We start from the raw sequence: 17,471 nt of genomic DNA, 5'->3' as shown, positions 1-17,471 counted from the left end.
CCTATAAATCTTGGCCGCAATAACTTGTAATTTATTCGTTTACGACCGCGGGATACCTTAAAGTTCTGATTAAGACTTCAAGGACTCGACGGTTTCTTTTGCTCTTCGTGGCAATTGATGATTCGCGAGGAGACGAAAGACTTTGAGTGATAGATGACAAGGACGTTGCACGTTCAACGAGACGAACCAACAGATTGGCTTTCCGGGCAAATAAAAAATTCTCAGGATTTACATTTCCGTTCGATTTTTAATTAAACGAAACATCTTCATTCGGTTTAATGAACTATCACGTTAAAATAATCGAAATTAAAATTCCTTCCGAAATGACGAGCCGATATTATACGTATCAGAAACGAGCTTCAAATTGTAATTGCGATGTTCGGGCGACAGGAAACGAAAATTCCTCTCGGAGAGTTCCCGTTGGTTCGCATCGCTTAAAATCCGGTCCGCGGCGATTCGGCAAGAATGTTAACGAATCGCGGAATCCCGAAGGCAGATGGATAACGGGCGTACACCTCAGTTCAGAAGTTTCGAGACTCTCCAAATTATTTTCAATGAATTTAATGTCTCTTATCTCGTCCACCTTTTATATCAGAATATGTAATTGCAAAAATTTGAGAAAACGTTTAGACGCAGTCCAATCAGAATATCTGAGATTTTACCAAAACTATTCCGAGTCAAAATCAAAGACAAGGGATAAGAATTTTAAACCAGAATTTTATTCATGATTATTCGTTTCTAAGGCATTTTTTATCAATCATTAAGACGTCAGAAATTTTCATTTATTTATTTATTCATAAGCTTACAGTTTTGTTACATGTTTTCGTGTACGCGTACTTTGAGATTACGATTTTCCAATGTGTCTTATGAACGGGGGTGTCGAGATGGGCGCTGGCCTCGCGTCCGAGTCCAAGGGTCATTGAACCCGTGTGTGGTTCGAATGTTCGACTCGCGCACCTGAGTGGCCACTGCCTACCGGGAACCGAGAACAAAGTACCGGGTACCATTCACCGTACGAACCGCGTCGCGTCGCGTCGTTCCGGGACCCCCGTTGCTCGATAAGGGCGATCAGCCCCCACCTTCGACGTTGGAGAACCCGTGAGCGTCTCGTCCCACAAACGAGCAGACGGAAATCGCGGGCTGGACGTCCTGGCTAATGATGCTGCACGTCCTCTCTTTCTGTTCCTCTCTCTTTACCCTCGTACACTCCCTCTCACAAGTACGAGAATGCTTTCACGTTTTTACCAAAGCGTTCTTCGTTAATACATTGCGTGTATATAATTTATTTTTTCATACGTGAGCTTTTGAAAAAAGAATTAGAATCGTTTGTGTGAAAGATTCTCGATTAGATTTAATTAGAAAGAGGTATTTAATTACGAGTTGCATCCAAGTGCACGTTGAATTCGCAAGGAGAAATCAGATAGCTGCGTGGGATTAGCGAAAGTGTATTTGGTAAAAAGGTCAACCCAAGGCAACCTCCCAACCACAAACGATCCTCATCAAAATTCAGTTTACTCAAAGAAACAATTTTCATAACACCGACTACAAAACTGTGAACAAATCAGGTTCCACGATAGAACCTGAATCAGTCAAGATTATCTGCTGCTCTGACCCAGTGGCGATAATTTCGTTCTTTTTATTGACAATCGAAACAAATATCAAAGGAAACTGTGTAAAAATTTGCCAAGTATTTTGCTACTCTCCACTGGCCGAGCCTGTATGGGCGAAGCTCACGGTTAACATGGAAAACGTCTACGCTGGAGGGAGGTTGCGTGGAAGGCAGGCAATAGGCGAGGGAAGGAAATCAGAAGCTGGACGTCGCGGCTAATGATGCTGCACGAGAAGGCCCCGAGTAGTACAGTAGTAGACTCTATTCTTTATTCGTACTTTATTTGCTTCTGCTCTCCCACGTGCAGCGATTCACTCGCGTGTCGCGGACGTCGCCCGTTACCTTCTTCCGTCGTGTAGCTTTTTGCCGCCTGACCACGCGGCTAATTTATGTACCTATGAGACAGCAGAGTTCACCCACTTGCAATGTTGCCTATAAACGTTAGAACAATCACTTATACGATATCTCATACGATCCAATAATCGATGCAACGATTGATACACTAACGCATCAGATTTTTCTAGCGAAACCGATAAATAAACAAGCATCACCGCTCCCACCCCTTGACATAGTTCACTCGGAACTCGAATTCCCACGCAGCGACTTCTTCTGATCTTCGGTAAGAATCCTTGCCACCTGTGGAAAATAAAGTTATTATTTATGAGACGCGTGGCCGTTTAACAAGTCACGCGAATGTGTCGCAGTAATAGCGGCGCGCGATATAATTAGCATAACCAGACGGCCGGGGAAACTTGGTTGCATACGTGGTAGCGCGTTTCGTTGTTCTCTCACAGCGTTAACAGACTCCCCCGTGGAGCTCCTCCTACGAGATAAGCTCGAGGATCGCGCGATGTGGATCATTATGCCAGATCCGGCGATAGCGCTCGCTCGTTCTCTCGGCTTAACGATCCCCGAGTTCACACTCGCATCCGACTTGGCCCCTCGCGTGAGAATCATTTTCTATGCGAAAATTTTCGGTCTCTCCGTTCTATAAGATTCCTTTCTCTATACGGTAGAAATATGTGAAACGTTTCTTCTTGCGTTTTAACGTCTCAATTTGTTGGATCCCTCGTGCCTCTCAGCAATTTGAATTTCGAGCCGGTAAATCTAATAGACCGGTCAGCTACGATATTCTCATCGCGCAACATCATTTTTCATTGCTCGTTCCTAGCATTGACCAGTTAATTCACGACTCTCCGCTGCTATCGTTTGTTATCGATTGATAATACGTCTGTAGCCAGGTTGATGGATCGTGGCTCATGGATCATGCGATTTACACTGGGATCGGCCCGGGGCCATCTCGGACAGGATGTTCCCATGGTTGACGCTTCGCTCGATCGTTTCCCCCAAGAGACACACGTTGCGTAGACAATTTCTAAAGACGAATTTCTCTGGCATTTATCTCACGATTTTAATTTAATAAGAAATTATAACTTTGAAGTGCTGTTGCAAAAATTTCAATGCACAATTTCTCTGAGGGGTAAAAACCCGTTGCAATTTCATCGATCAAAGTACGTACGAGGTCCGCGTCGATTCCAGCACCGTTCGTACTCAAAAATAGGTTTACAATGGGTTGATCGATTACCACTTTTAGACTGACACATCATCCCGCGGCGTCCGCTCGATCCTGGCCACGGTGGGTCGTTTCATGCAACAGAAATAGACGCTCGAGGAGGCCTATTACGTCGTGACACGTTATGTATCATTCGAACCGGTGCCCTCTCGTCAGAAGGTCCGTTCGCGATGGGAAAACGTGGCGCACGGTTGATGCATGATCTCGCGATCGATGGACCCTCGATCCGTCGACAGGTTACTGCTCGGTAGTAACTACGTCGAGGATATCAACCGTGTCAGTCTAGTTTCATTACAAAACTTCCAAATTTTTTCGCACATTTTTGTCTATCAAAAATTCGATAGATATTCGAAATTCATAATCATCAGAGATTCAATTGAATAATTAGAATGAATCATATAGTTTCAAATAAAATTGTACTTGCAACGAGAGAAATTTACAATTACAAAAATCTGAACGTGTATTTAATTATATAATCCACTGATTAAAATATCGGAAGTTCGGTTTCATTGTAATATTGCAAATTTCCACTGGTTCATTCGATTATGCATGTTTTAAAGTATCTTGTTCGCGTGGCTATTGAGAACCTTGTCGAAAAGCATTCGGTAGGTAGTGAGAAGAGCTTAGCAGGCAGGCGTGATCACAATAGCAGTGGTCGGTGTCAGGTTGATTAGCCCGAGGTTTCGAGGCACGTGTCCTTAACTGGCGACCGTTATGTGGACGTGACCTATGTCGTCGAGGCATAGCGAGGGCCTAGGATCAATGAGCGATCGTTTCTTGGAAGTTAGAATTATGCTCGAGGCTATGCAGAATGTTCCTCGCCTAACGGTCCGCCCGTGCACCAGTGACCTGAACACGAACAGAGCTTCGCCCTGCATTGTTCTTGCTTCCAATCAGGCTACTACGTTTTCTAATTGCCGGTAATAAACGTGTTTCGTTCTCAGCGATAACGACGGGTTTTATCGAAATCATCTCTCTCGACAAATGGCCATTGTGTTCTTTCAGTGAACAGGACGCATATAAAAAAATATGTCAAAGAATGGGGTTTTCTAAGAATTAATATTTGTGATATCGTAATGAAATCGTAGTTCAAATTTTCTAATCAGTAATACATCGAGACACTTGTACAGATTTTTGTAATGGCAAAATGACAGGGAGATGAAAAGAACGCGAAACCGAATGGTAGCAAAGCCCTTTCGCTTTCAACTTGTCTAAATTTAAATCGAAGGAGACAAGTCGTCTTAATTCCAGCGTGTCATAGGATTAGAAAAGGATTGATCCCCGCGTTCCTGTCTTCCTCCAAGGCCGAGGGAGATGCACAGGAGATACGAGACATCGTGACGTCCCTCGAATTCTTCGCTTCGTTTGCCTAATTCGATTCGCTCGGTTCAAAATCGACTCCTCCCTTTTTGATTCAGCCTTGCGTTCTTAGATTGAGATAAAGGCGTCGCGGGAACGTCGCGACGGGCCAGACCGAGTAACCGTATTTGGTGCGGTCGACTGTTAACAAGTCCCGGCTAATACCTTCGGTCCAACGGCAAAGCAAAACATTCTGATCGACGGTCGACTTTAGTTTTCTCCGCGATATGACGTCTTCATTTTTAAAAACGTTCTTCGTTCAATGATCAAAAGTACTTGACCAACGCTGGTACTGAAATCTCATTGTGAACTTTTCCACAGAGTAATTTCGTTCATTACGTCCGTGTCTCATCACCCTTGCTGATGATGATACCCCGGCCCTCGGTGCGCACGAGGAGCGCACCTCCGTAGATAGTTAGCCGCTTGTAACGACGACGGGGTGATAAATTTTCGCGTGTCGGCTAACAAGACCGGTCCGGAACAGGCCTCGAAAATTGCATAGCGTTTCTTAGAAATTCACCGCGGACGGTATGGACCCGCGGTTTAGCCCATGGACGAAACCCACGTAGGCGTCTACGGGACAACGTCCTGGCTTTCAGGGTGCGTTCACCTGCACGCGAACCTCTCGTCCGAAATCCTTGAAAGGGGGAGGCGGTGACAAGGGTACGGCCAGGACCCACTGGATCATTGTGAAGAGGGCATCGCGCCCACGTTCGACCGAACCGGACCTGTCCGTCTGTCTAACGCCCCGACCATCCGTGATGGCCGCGTTTCTCATCCTACTACCCGCACCCCTTCCTCCTCGGCTGACTAATAGCGAAACGATCCCTGACGAGCTGCCGCACATTTTTCACCACGATAAACCATCGCCAGCTTGTCCTCTGACCCGTTCGCGTCGTTAGCTCGATTCGTCCTCTCCTCATATCATTGAACCAGCAGAATTTCAAATACCTGACTCATCGTCGTTTCACGAATGCATTGAAATTTCCGTTTACCTTTCGATACTCTCTTGCATATTACATGCGGTCTTTATATTTCCATTCAAAGTCTCGAGTCTAACGATCATCCTTTTTGAATGCGATTCATCTAGTCCTTGTATAGCGGTCGAAACGAGAACGAGATTCCTGCCGATGGAACTGTGTCAGTGTTCTGTCGCGAATCTCATGCATTACGCATCGGCGACGAATGGGTCGAGTAGAACTTTCGCAAAGTCTAGGCCCCCGAAGAGGGATTCCTCTTCGGTGAGCGCGACTGTTCGCGTATATGGACATGCAGGGCAAGGCGAGCGCGACGCGGCACGCGTCGGCATTCTGAATCGCGCTCAGCCGTCAGCCGTTTTCCGGTCTGCGCCTCCGCCGCGCTGCTGCCGGTTCCGTTACCATCGCGTTATGCGATTGTGCTAATGGGTCAAATTGCGTCGCCTAACGAGCCGCGTGGGTGGCGAGATCCTCCTCGATAGCTCCGCGTTTAAATCTACGAAACTACAGTTTTTCATATGCATTTTTAAAATTGGGTTTTGTTAAATTTTTTTAAACATTTAGTCACACTATAGTAATGTTCCTTACGCAACGAGTTTATTTTATGCGAGTGGGATAACGTTCAAATGATTCAAGCCGAACAATAAAGCTGAATTACCGTCAACGAGAGTCTGAGAGATCAGCTATCGAATAAATCACTGGATAGTGGATTTACCTATCGGAGTACTTTTTGCAATTCTAAAACGGAACTTTTATTCGAGTGGAGAGGGTACTTCGTGCATCGAGATCGGATCGATTCTCAAGAACGAGAAAGTAATGGCCCATGAAAATTCACGAGCCACGCTGCTGCTGCGCAGACCGATAGGCTGCGTGGTAAGTGGCTAATCGTGATCATGAATAAACATTATCGTGGAAATTGTGACATCTCCATGACGATCCCCTTGCGAGTTGCCTCATCCTCTGCCCTCCGTATTACTCTCGCGTCCTCCTTTGCCACGACGCATTGGCACAGGATAATTAAGTCAACGCGGAATGCCAATAATTAAGCTGCGAACACAATCACCGAGTGTCGTGATAACGATCATATCTATTCTCATGGTTTTCCTTTTAACAAGGGATTAAGTGTAACAATCGGATGCGATCTGTTTGGTAATCTACTGTTCTATGCAAAAGTCGATAGACAGTGGGTAACACGGAAACCAAGTGGCGTCTTTGATCCGGCCAGGTGAAATTCGATAAGAAAAAAGTAGCGAGGTGCGCCGTGAGGAGGAAGGTGCAGTCGCAGTGAAACGACCGGTAGGTAGGCTGTAAAAGGTAAACCCGTCGTACCGGCACCGTTCGTGGTTCGCGGGCATTCCAGGCGACGCCAACGTGCCCTCCTCCTCCCCCGCCGCCGTCTCTTTCTTCTCCGTTTTCTTTTACTCCCGGCCACTTTCCTCTCCGCGTAGGTACACCCCTAGCATGCCTCGTAATAATGCGACTCCATGCGTTATCGAAATGCAAACGCACTATGACCAGTGATAGAACAGATCAAGTATCCATAGAAATCTATCAGTCTTTATACAATCAGTGATCGTAAAAATAGTATTTAAAAAATTATCAATTTAGCATCTACTCTCGTTTACGATAAAGGGCTTTGCCAGAGTTGCTATTTTAAATCTTCGTCTGCCTCTGGCTGGTCCAGCGTTCAACGCAGCTGGCTAGCCTGAGCAGATTCATCCAATTCCGCCGAGAAAAAACGTTACGGGCTACCGACAACCAATTTTCTATATAGAGCTACTTACTATGCATTGAACCGCGTCTCTCGGGTCGACAGGGTGTCGTCTAACGGAGGTCCGCGCTACGTGCATCTGCCGGAATTTAATTATGCGCTGCCCGTAATGAATTAAACCTTGCAACCGATTCGCTCCGCTGATCATAATTAATTATTTCAAACGGATTCGTCTCGACCAATATTAATGGTTCAGTTAATTATCGATACGATCTGTTTTTACTAAAGGAATTTGCTGTTCACTAATGGAGAAACAATTCTTAATGAAATTGGTTTCAAATACTAATAACGATCCATGCGTAATTTCTATTTGTCAATGCAGAAAGAATTTTTAATCAAAGGAATCATTGGATTCCTTTATTAACGTCTGTCTGCGCGAGGAAATAAAAAATGGACCCCTGGGAAGCCTCGGGGAATTAATAATTACGGTGTAACAAGAAAAAGGGTTGCGCACAGTAGATTTCGAGATTCGAGGTCGGTGGACGACGCGTTATTTGTCACCGGTGCGAATCGCGCCGGCGGCACTTGATCCTGCAACTGAAAGAAAACGAAGAAGAGTTTCGCGGTGCACGCTCGTGACAGATTGAACGGGTAAGAACGCGACTAATTGAGTCGTCTCGTCACCGTCGCGCCGGTCCCCTTTTTTCCCTCCGACACCGAGTAGGTACACCCCTCTTCACAAGTCTCAATACGTATTATAAAACACGAGGATTCCTGATTTTTTAAATAAGAGCTCGTTTACGATTTCTTGGACGATCGATCGAATGAATATTCTAATGAATTCTATCGAAATTATTCACAATTTATTGTACGATTTTGCTTCTAACTTCTTAATTAAGGTGGCGCAGCATATTTGTTCGACTTTTCGGCAGAGAAACTTGTGAACGGAGGTGTACCAGCTATTGATGACTGGTTCGTTTAATCTCGTTCTATTCTGCGTTCGCGCAATAAAGAGCGGCCGTTCGTCATAGCGAGATTATGATAGGAGGCTGGCTCAATGAAGACATTACGCGAGGGGATTCATCTTGGCTCACAGCGTACGAGCGAGTCGCGCGATTGTAAGTTGCAGGGTCGCCTTGAGACGCGCAATCTACGAATCGGGCGTCGATTTTTTTTCTCTCTCTCTCTCTCTCCACCGCGAACGATGAATCGAACCGGCTGCCTTCGGATGGCCTTTGGAATCGCCTCTGAACGAAGATAAAGAAGGGGTGGAATCAGAGTTTCCTTTCACACGCGCCGCTGCTTCTCCCCGGGTCGTTTAGACTTTTGTTCGGACGCGATTTCAATGAAATTTTATTTATGATATCCGGGATGAATGGCGATTTAACTCTCCCGGCTGCAACTCGGCTGCTATACATTTTTTCTTCAAAGGGAAAAATAATTCGATCGTTACATCCGTCGAGGTTTTAGTCTAATCCTTTTCTTATCTCACGTACGCGAACACATGTAAATGCTCGTTATTTGATACGTGCCGTACGTTTCCCACGCATTTCCACCGCGCCGCATGTAAATTCCTATTTCCACTTACGATTCTAATCCACACTGCGTTCAGAAGAAATTTGTACGGTTTAACGACGTACATAAATTACTCAATCGAATCTGACGCCAGAAGGGAGTTAGAAATTTTACTGGAAGGACTCAAACGTGACACAGTTTCACCGAGTGCGATTATGCCGTATGAGATAACGCGCGTCTAAACCCGTGCACGTTCCACCACTCGTTGATATTCATCTCCAGTATTTTTCGACCAACAACGAAAGTAAAAGAAACGTCCTGACACATGTTCCCCCTTATAATTCTTCATCTACAACATTTTATCGAACCTTACATCTGAATTAATTTATCTTACCATGCGATTAGATTATTAATGATTACATAGGTAGACTAGTTTTTATAAACTCGTTAAACCCACTGAATACGATTGTGTAGATAATCTATAAAATCTAGAACCCTTAAATGCACCTATGGAATTTATGGATGATACTATTGAAATAAGTTTGTTGACCCATGTGCTCCAAATCTCCCCAAAGAAAGTTTCTGGGTCACAGTACAAAGGAGAAATCCCTTTCAATTCTTCCTATTCATCCCGGCCAGATAGTGTAACACTAAACCCTTCGTTACAATGACTCTTTGTGCTTCTACCCTTATAAAAAATATCAGAGCGTCCTTTTGTAATTTTAGTGTTCTCTATTCTATGGCATCTCCGAATTTCGAAAGAAAGTGTTCCACTTTATATCCGAGGACATAATGAATGTAACCTGAATACGCTAAACGGGAGAAAGCAATGATAATAATATTGTCCCTCTGTGTAACGAACCGCCGCCGTCGTTCGATGACTGTCGATGAGCGCTGAAAGTAACTTTACTACCGTCCTCGACATTTCACGGATCGCTGAGGAATCTAGGCTGAGCGAAATTTTACGAGCTTTCAGTCTCGAATCGCTAAATTATCAGTAAAGTAGCATGGAAAAAATATTTAAAATACGTATAACACATAAAATTGCATAATAGTGTCAATAGTAAAATGCACATCTTGTTTAAAAGATTGAAAGACATTTTTACTCGAATCTGCGGTCCAGTTATCTGACGAAAAATCTGTTAGCCCGCTTCTAATTTTCTTCTTCCTTTTCGGTGGAGCGTTAAAACAGTGCTTAGGCAGGATTTACGAAAAGAGGATGGAGTCCCCAGGGGTCTGAAACTGTTCCAGCGTGAGGGATGACGATTAGGCGGACTTAGATCAAATCTGGACGAGGGTGGGAGCATATTTGCATTTTGATTTGCATATTAAAACACGGCTCGTCGATCAGGGGTCCGAGCAGGGTACCGCGCGAAACATGATAGGCTCCGCGGCCGTCGCATTAACGTTGTAAAGGTGAGTTACACGGCTGCGAGGCAACCCGACGGCCATGAGATCGTTCACGCATGCCGATCTTGAAATATGCACCCGTTAACCAAGATTACCGGGCCCGGACAGTCAGTCGTCTTTGCAATTCCATTGTTTCAACGAGACGTCAACCCTTTGTGTCAATCAAATTCGAGTCGATGCAACTTTTTCTGAATATCGTAATCAGACCGTCAGCCTCGTGTTCTCATCGATTTCAGAATTGATAAGGATATTCTTTATGCAACTGTAATCGTTTAATTAAAAGGATACAAAATTTTACGTTAACTACTTGATAAAAGAATAATTAAATGAATTTTTTCGACTACGTCTTCTGCATATAAAATCGGATAATCAGCGAGGTTTATGCCTGATTTCGAACGATAAAACGTGGAGTGTAAAATTAAATAGCAGGAAACTGGCCGGTTTCATGACACGAGGGAATAATGGGAAGATTTTTGCTCGTTTTAATTAGCTCGTGGTCTTTGCCTTTTAATTAGATGGTATCTTCGACGAGAGTCGTTCTGTTTCCCGCTAAACAACAAATCGGCGATGGTATCGAGCTCGATGACGAACGGTATTCAGCCAGTATCCGACGTATGCGAGTTTAACTCGAGTGGTATTTGCATCGAATGGTGATTAAGCCCGTGTACTCATGTCCGGTGCCGTTGTCTCGTTCTCCTATTAACGATCCCAACGATTGAATTGTTTCTCCGATTGCCCTCTCTAAGTAATTAGAAATATGTTTCGTAATGAGTGAATTGATTGAAGGCCGAGTGTTAATTGTTGTAAAAAAGAAATGAGGTAGATATATGACTAGAACTGTAATTGAGATGATGGTTAATGATTATATTTATGTTAACAGAGTTTAATTAATTGTGATATGGAATAATTTTTTACATTAAGGCGTATTAAAGACGTTGAATATTTGAAATAAGTAGCACACTGGGATAGACTTTTGATTCCCGGCTATATCGATTCGTTTCATAGAGCTGCGAGTTGCAGTCGGTATGGTCTCGGAAAACACCTCACCGGGTTCCCTATAGTTGTTCACTATTAGCGTTGTTCCGAGCCGTTAATATTAATGGGCACGGACGGCTGGAGCGCTGCGCGAGCCGTGGAAGGTGGAATCCGGCTGGGAGATGGACGGATGTAGAGGCAATTCGTGGGCTCACCCTGTTAGTTGTAATTGAACAGACGCAGCTGCGCCCGCCGCGCGCTACGTGCTCGTAAAACATTAATGACCTATACCCGCTGACGATCGTTTCGCGTTATTATTCCTCAAAGTCAGAGCCCGGCCGCGCGTGTTTATCTCTGCGTTTTCAATTTTCTTGATCGTGGGTGAACCGGCTGCGCCAACCCACGGGATGAAACCGTAATGATGCCCCTTCACTCTGCCCTCCGTTCAATTTCTTTCGCCAGTTCTTCTTCGTCTAATCATTTCGCGTGTCATACAAAATTCAATTGAAAAAGATCTCTTTTATTTTTAATGATTATGAAAATATTTTTAAAGTGTCGTGATCCATGTTCATTGATCCAGACTTTTGTTGAGATCTTCCATGTATAAGGAATGATTCGTTCTGATCTTGAACATGACTAATAGTCCTTCTCTTCGAATCCGTGCTGGCTTGGAACGCGGCTTTTCAGTTTCTTCGAAGCGTTTTTCGACGCGCGTAATCACACGTTTTAAACGTGAACGATCGGTCACGCGAGTGCTGCGAATCTTCGCTCGGTTGCTCTGTTTGACAAACGAAAATACCAGCAACCGTGCGGGTAAAGAGTCAATAGATTAATCGCTATACGAGTGGAATCATCGACCGCTCTTCACGATTTCGATCGCCTAAACTAATTTTTTCTTCCTGGAACTCTATGGCTCGTTTGTCAATCTGAATGCTTCTTGTGCAAAATTGATCCTTACGTTTTAAAAAAATAAATACGAATGTTATATTATTTTGTGATCGGGTCGAAGAGTTTTTAAAATGATATTGCTCTGAATTCAGTAAAGAAAATGTTATTTTCAAGCGTAATAAATAGCTCCTTTTTCTCTTGACGCAATAGACCAGGACTTGAATGGTTTATCTTGGTTGGATGCAGGTACCATAAATCAACAACCGTGACGTTTTCTATTGTAATAAAAGTGAAAGCCTAATGACACGTAAGTTAAGTCTGGATTTCGCAAAAAAAAAAAAGAACTGCTGTTTTGATCAACCATGCCATTACATTCTATACTCGGCTCCACGGTGTTTGTCTCTCATCTGGGAATAAAATAAGTATCACGCGTCAGCGAATCGGTATATTTCAAAATATTATACAGTAAGAAAATTACAAATTCGGCACGCATCGACAAATGTACAAAACGTTCGCCGTTACAAACAACTGTACAAGGCAAAAAATATTCAACACTCTCTTATACAGAATCCACAATTTCATTTGAAGATATTTATGCACAAACGGAGGAAGGAACTATATCTTATACAAAATCATTTATCCATTACTCATTCCTCGATCAATCGACACGTCCAACTTCTTAAGCTATCAAGACGAATCGTCGAGTCGTCCAATACCGTTCTTATCATTTCCAGGTGGCTTTTTTTCTTTTTATAAATAGTAGACTGTTTTCTAAACGAATAAAAGACAGAGGAGGGTAAGAGGCAGTTGTATTATTTATGGAACGAGTTAAAGGACGACTCGACTCGACGGGGTCGTTTCTAATAATATCGATCGTGCGTGGCGCAGATTGCGGTGGTACCGGAAGTCCCGGCGGGGTCCGCTACATCCGCTGCGGCACGCACGGGGCCGCAATTACGGCGATTACGCGATCATTTTCCCCGGTCAACAGCCTTGTAAATCTCTCCGCCCCGGTGGAGGACGCGCCGCGCCGCTTCTCGAAAAAGGAAAAAGACACCGGGAGGATAATTTCTTCGGGCAAACGGCGCTGTAACGCCGCGCCGTTTCCAACCGAGCCAGGAAGTCGCACGTTATCTCATACCCCGCGTCCTCCGACGAACGACGCAACGACTCTCGATGCTCGCTCGCGTTAATGAGTCTCCCAGCATCATTCCGCGATGTGCCGAGAGCAGCACCACCACCACCGCGGCGATTTGTCACGGATCGTGATTCAAGCTGCTCGACATAATTAGTGTATCGCTCGTTCCGGCGAATTGATTATGGAATTGCTCGAACGTGGTGGGTGTTCCGCACATTGGATTGTCAAGTATTTTCAGAGACGTAAATCTGACTGTATCTTTTTTTTCACAACGGTTTAGCAATTACACAGGATTTAAATATTTATACCTACCGTCTTTTAATACTGTGAAATATTAACTCGGTGCAAAAACAGTCGCTATTACTTCGAGCAGCCTAGAATCAGGACTCGGAATACTCGTCACGTTCCCTTTCGCGCGTATCGAATTTTCTCTCTATCTCAGAACTCACGATCAGCAAACGGTATTATAAATCCCCTCCTCCTCTTCGCCGTTCACGACAGAAATCTCAGAATGCGACAGCGCTAATTGTACGTAACCTCTGTCCTTCTCCCTGGTCCCGTTGTTTCCTGGAGGGGGCGGCTTCTCGTCGAGGCAGCTGGCGTTCGTCTCGCAGATCTCTGCATAAATCTCCTCCATTTTCAACGGCGGAGTCGGTGGCAAAGGCGTCAAACTGTCTCTGACCTTCGAATACGGTGGGTCCAAGTCCTGGTGCGTCTGAACTTCCAACACGCTGGTCGAGACTGATCTCTGCACCTGCTGCCTGGAGGACTGGGCCGCCTGCAGAAGATTCGTTTCGGACTCGAGACTCGCGTATCTCTCGGACCTCATCCCGATTTCCGGGCGAACGGCGAACGTAAACGAAGCCGACTTCTTTGCTGGGTTTCGGCTCCTGCCGCCTTGCGCTATCCTCGAGATTCGGTCCAAGAAGCTGTGATTGTTACTGCTTGATCGACTGTTACTACGGTCCCTGATCGTCGTTCGTTTTATATGCTCCAAACCTTCCTTCAGACTCTGGAGGATCGGCTTCGCTTCTGGTTTCGATTTGATTTCTTTCAGATGCAATTCTTTCAGTTGACCACTGATAGGCTGGGGTTTCGGAGGTGCCACGCGGGGCTCCGTTGCTCTCTGGTCCAGGGCTCTCCTGAAATTTCAAAAAGATTCATGGTCGTTTAGATTCGAATAATAGAAAGAATGTATGTTTCTCTATTTCCTTACTTCTGCTATTAAATAAATTATACAGGGTGAACGAGCAAGCATTATTAGATTGCCAAACATTTTAAAATCTTTCATAAAGATCTCATTGATTCTTACCTGCAAGCTGAAAGTAATCGTTGCATCTTCGGCGACGCGAGTAACCGTGCCTCGGAGGGACACCCCAAACGCGCCCTTTTCACTCGAGGCGCCGTAGGTCCCGTCGCGACCAACTCCAGCAGTTCCGGGACCGCCGAATTTGGTAAAGGCCTCTCCGGCATCAGAGGTACCGCGCACCCTAACACTATAGCACCCCTCGTCGCACATTCTAACTGCATTAAACCGCTGTAGTCTCGCGGCAGTGGTATTGGTAACGGGCCAGCCACCAGTCGTACCTACCAACAAGAATTTCCAAGCCATAAACGTCGAAGTTCGAGCCGATCATTTATTCAGATTATGAATTTATTAGGCGTATGAATAAATTTATGGGAAACGGTATGAATTCATTTGTGTATCTAATAAATGTCATAATCGTTTCAATCGTGAATCCGGCTCACGAACGCCTTATGCATAGTTTATCGATCTTCAATTTGAAATTCATTGATTTATTGTCTATTACCATAAAAGAAGCGATTATGATAATGAAAAAGGAAGGACTTACCCTGAGAGGGAGGTCCCTTCTGGCGAGCTGATGCACCCTGTAGAGTACAGCATCGCTTCCGGTGTCGAGGCTACCGCTCTGGCAAGTCGCGTAGAACTCTCCTCTCGCGGAAAGCGGCGCAAACAGTTCGTGGCCGTGGGAATCTAAACACTGAGCGTACTGATCTCGTTCCGACGACCTTGAACTCTTGCCCTCCGGTGCACCGCTAACGACACCGGAAATTCCGCTGGAGACCGGTGCCCTCCGCGTGTCCTGGAAGACCGCGGCCAGCCGGAGAACTTCTCCGGCTCGGACCGTAGTCTTTGTATAGTGAGCCCTCAGGTTACCGTTCTCTGAAAATCACAGTGCAATTTCCCTGTAAATTATTTTTACATTATATCGTCGTTTACAAATTAAATCGCGATGCATTTAGTATGGAAATGCTAAGGTAACTATTCTCCAAATTCTGATCCAAGTTCGGAGAGATGGGAAATGTGGAGTTCGCCACAGGTGCGACGTGGCGAGTCCGGTTACGGCACGCAAACTAATATGATAATGCGAATTTAATTTCGCAGCGTAAGAGAGTCGGAGGCTTTTATCCCAAGCGGAGGCACGCGATCCCGGTTGGGCTAGGCGATGGAGAACCGCTTACAGGAACCCCTTTCGCACGCGCGACCATAATCGTTATGGCGCATAATGGCGAGAGGGGCCCCCTTATGTGTGTATCGCAAGAAACCCCGGCGGCTTTCACCGGGCCGCGTGCCTATTAAATTACGTGCCCCTCTCGCCTACGTTTTTAAACGCACGAACAGCCCAGTCGCATTAACACAGACACATTGACATTCGTGTCACGGCCAGTCGCTGCACCCAAGGGAATAATCCCGGGGTTCTCTCTGCGTGAGTGCACGCGCGCGCGCGCACGCACGCACGCACTCCCGACGCCTTGTCACGTCCTAGACGAGGGTCTCGACGGAGACAACGTTTCATGCTCGTACCTCGCGTCACAGGCGACCGAACGATTCACCGGTGAGACGGTCGCTCCTCGTCGCTCCGATCGACTGTCGCGAATTTCGACCCTTCATCTTTCCACGGTTGAATCGAAACAAAATTTCAATCGTCTGATGTGCTGGAGTATCAAACGTTTGCATTCAAACTATCGACCCGTTATCGACGCTTTCTTATTAGAACGACTAACAAAGTAGTTTATGTATTTGAAACGCTGTAAAACCGGTGTCTATTTCGAGAACTCGTAAAATGGTACACGCGATCACGGTATTTAAAACGCCCACGATATTATAAACGAGCGAGTATTACCGACGCACACGTCGTAACAGATCATTATGCATATTGTATTATCGTCGAGCTTCTCACGTGTAATTTCTCCCAACCGCGTTACGAGTTTAATGAGCGAACGGATAAGCTCCGAGAACCGTGCAATTACACGTAATTTACGAAGTAACTGTACACCGGCGGCGGCGCGGCGGATCGCTGGTTAAACTACCGAAACTCACCCATCTTGGAGTGTGTCAGCGTGTAAGCTCGCAGGGGCTTGGCGAGCAGAAACGCCGGGACACCCGCTCGGACCAGCGCGCCGACTCTGCGATACACCCGGGCGCTTCCGGCACCGCTGTTGCTCGACACCACCGAGAACCAACCTGTAACAAAAAAAAAAATTTCCTCCTAAAGATATTTGATTTTTACAAACGAATCAATCTCCATATCTTTTTAATCAAACATAATCCGTGGCTGCAATCATCTCTATGAATGAACTGACCTAATAGAAAGTATCTGGGTTTAGATCACAGATGAATGAATTGCTTTTATGAATGAATGAACATTGAGTACGATAATCAGGTTCGATTTAATGAATATCTGAAACCATGAACGTGAAATGAAATGTATCGTGAGAAATGGAGACTAATTTTCAAGTAATTTTCGCTTTCTCGAGGACACGCAAGCGATGGCATTTGTGTCAGGCTTGGTTCCAGCGTTCGTTAACGTTCATACTGAAACGAACGTGACAAACGTTACCGTTGCACCGTGGAAACCGTGGCCGTTCCAGTTCCAGCTCGTGAAAAAAGCCTTTCATAAACTCACGTCCGCGGCGAACAGCCTCCCCTCCCCCTCCGATCGGCTAATAACTTTTTGCGAAATCACAATGTCGACCTACTTCGTTAGGACGGCCGCGATATGAACGAGGAAATGAGCGGCGACGTTTATGGGCCCGATTAACGAGATCCTAAACCGTGATACACGTGCCCGTTGCATAACAATGACAGTATAAGAAAGAACAGTAGGTTCACTCTGTCAAAAAGTGTACTAATAATTAACTCTATTGTATCTGGCAGCTGGAGCTATAACTATCGTCTGAAACATTTTTCACTTGGACGAAGAAAACGTTTTTTCAATAAACAATTTTATTAATTAATTAAATATTGACGCCAGCGAAAATTTTTTTATACAGAAGTTGTAGGCACTGACGTC

At 45.2% G+C, this 17,471-nt stretch overlaps 2 protein-coding genes across 2 annotated transcripts in view; one reads left to right on the top strand and one right to left on the bottom strand.

Annotated features, from left to right (window-relative positions):
* Positions 1-932: 932 nt before the first annotated feature.
* LOC113464757 (uncharacterized) lies at positions 933-6,403 on the top strand (the record flags this gene model as incomplete). Its single annotated transcript, XM_085342322.1, is given in 3 exon segments — positions 933-1,138; positions 1,140-1,164; positions 6,197-6,403. Coding segments are annotated over 3 exon segments (438 nt in total), but the record flags the coding sequence as incomplete, so codon positions are not given.
* Positions 6,404-12,449: 6,046 nt separating this feature from the next.
* The window catches only part of LOC108632945 (uncharacterized), a 32,636-nt gene continuing 27,614 nt past the window's right edge, over positions 12,450-17,471 (bottom strand). The window contains exons 3-6 of the mRNA XM_018037871.2: positions 16,499-16,642; positions 15,009-15,340; positions 14,468-14,742; positions 12,450-14,297 (exon numbers count right to left, since the gene is read on the bottom strand). Coding sequence (XP_017893360.1) covers positions 13,607-14,297; positions 14,468-14,742; positions 15,009-15,340; positions 16,499-16,642 — 1,442 coding nt within the window. The 3' untranslated portion in view covers positions 12,450-13,606. The remainder of the gene's footprint in view (positions 14,298-14,467; positions 14,743-15,008; positions 15,341-16,498; positions 16,643-17,471) is intronic.

Source organism: Ceratina calcarata, unplaced genomic scaffold (assembly GCF_001652005.2).
Source record: "Ceratina calcarata isolate Rehan_Ccalc_2016 unplaced genomic scaffold, ASM165200v1 scaffold1, whole genome shotgun sequence".
NCBI lineage: Eukaryota > Metazoa > Arthropoda > Insecta > Hymenoptera > Apidae > Ceratina > Ceratina calcarata.
The sequence above is the reverse complement of the archived record's forward strand: the minus strand, read 5'-3'. Positions and strand labels throughout refer to the sequence as shown.